The sequence below is a fragment of the Gossypium raimondii genome, chromosome 4, assembly GCF_025698545.1.
Source record: "Gossypium raimondii isolate GPD5lz chromosome 4, ASM2569854v1, whole genome shotgun sequence".
Lineage (NCBI taxonomy): Eukaryota > Viridiplantae > Streptophyta > Magnoliopsida > Malvales > Malvaceae > Gossypium > Gossypium raimondii.
Genome location: NC_068568.1, coordinates 13,473,597 through 13,475,380, shown reverse-complemented (window position 1 = coordinate 13,475,380; position 1,784 = coordinate 13,473,597). Strand labels below are relative to the sequence as shown.

Below are 1,784 nucleotides of genomic sequence, written 5' to 3'. Positions count from 1 at the left end.
TTGCAGTTAACTTCCATAATAGATAAGCTTAGCTCAACTAAGCAATGTTTAACTTTATACTAAACCCAAAAATACTTATGTAATGCAACATTGAATAAAACGGTAGGAAAAATAAGAGAAATAAAAGGAAATTAAAAGGAAGAAAAACAAAAAGGGACCTCTTTGTAAGAACATGAATCTTCATCTCAGAAAATGAATAAACCCCAAGACACTCAACGCTTCACTGCGCCTTCCCTTTCGGCTTTTTCGGCAAAAAGCCTAGTGGCGATCATGTTATCAACAAAGTACTCCCTGTAAGGGTGATTCTTAGGAACAAGTTTCCTGAACTTTTCAAACTGTTTCTCAGCTTCAGCTTTCTTCTTCAGTAACGTGTAGATAATCCCCATACACAAATATGGCCTAAAATCCTTTGGTTCCTCCTTAACCAAACCTTCATAAACCTTCAAAGCTTCTGAATGTCTCCCTTCAATGACCCGAATTTGAGCAATTAATAGCTTGAAATCCCTGAAATCTTTATTCTTCTTCTCTTTCTTGCACTTCTCCATTGCCCCTTCAATTCTTTTTTCCAGTTCTTTCAATTTCTGACCCGAATCCGAATAAGCCATTACAAGGCCGTGAAAAGCTTCCACCCGATCTGGGTCTTTAGCCAATATTTCTTCGAACTCCTTCTTGGCTAGCTCGAAATTGCCAGCGTAGCTATGAATTTGGGCTCTTAACATGGGCCATTCCGGGTCTTGGGGTTCGAGACGAATCAAACGCTCGATAACATCGATAGCTTGTTGCAGTTTCTTTAATTTGATCCGGACCTCCATCAAAGACCGCAGCGTTTCAACGTCATTCGGAGTCTTCCCTAATTTTTGTACCAGGGTTTTCTCTTGCTCTTCTAAGGAGACCATCGATTCCCTCGTGGCGGTCTCCACAATGGGTGTCGTCAGGGCGGCGAGAGCGGGTTTCTGGTAGAAGCGGGCGAAGAAAAGCGCGGCAGCAGCGGTGACGGTAATGCAGGTGGTTTTGAGGAGGGGCGTCAGCGTTTGGAGGAGCGAAGGCGAAGGCTTTGGGGGTTCAAAGAAGGGAGTGGAGGAAGAGGAAGCCCTGATGGAGGATAATTTGAACGAAGACGAAGCCCTGAAGGAAAGAGAGAAGATGGGTTTATGGAAATAGGGACGGTGGTGAATGAAAGAGAGGTGGAGAGGTTGGTGACGGCAGTGTAACGTAGCAAAAGACTCCATGGTTACAGAAAGAGAAAAAAGAGAGGTTTTCTTTGGTATATTGGTCCCTAAAACCCAGGCAGAAGATGATAACGAAATGGAAAGAGGGAGAACGCGAAAAGTTCAAAATCAAAACCCCTTCGAGCAACGAAGAAAGAGGATCCCAAAATGTGCGGTCTTTGAAACCCAAATTTGATGCTTTGTCAAACTTAACTAATTTGAAGCCCCTCACCCAAAGAGCCCAATCCACCAAATGCCATCGCCTCTTTTATCCAAATCACCTTTCTCGTCCGACCTCTCTCATCTCAATCAAATTCCTGTCGCTCACCCTTCTTATTATAAGCCAAACCCAAGAGAAGATTTTTTTATTTACTCAAAGCAAAGCATCTTTCTGACTTTCACCCATTTGTTCTTATTATAAAGCATATTCTTTTATGCTTACTTCAACTTTTTAAATTTAATCACTCTACTTTTAATTCCAATAACTTACTCTCTCTTAAATAAAGTCTATTCTATAATATTATAAATTACATTTTGTCAAATTTGAATATGTGCTATCGATTGAATTGAACTTTA

General features: G+C 41.1%; 1 protein-coding gene across 1 annotated transcript; it reads right to left on the bottom strand.

Annotated features, from left to right (window-relative positions):
* Window positions 1-1,537, bottom strand: LOC105768199 (protein SLOW GREEN 1, chloroplastic). Its single transcript, XM_012587982.2, has one exon. It carries the CDS (start codon window positions 1,227-1,229, stop codon window positions 213-215), a length of 1,017 nt encoding a protein of 338 aa, XP_012443436.1. The 5' UTR covers window positions 1,230-1,537; the 3' UTR covers window positions 1-212.
* Between the last annotated feature and the right edge of the window lie 247 nt (window positions 1,538-1,784).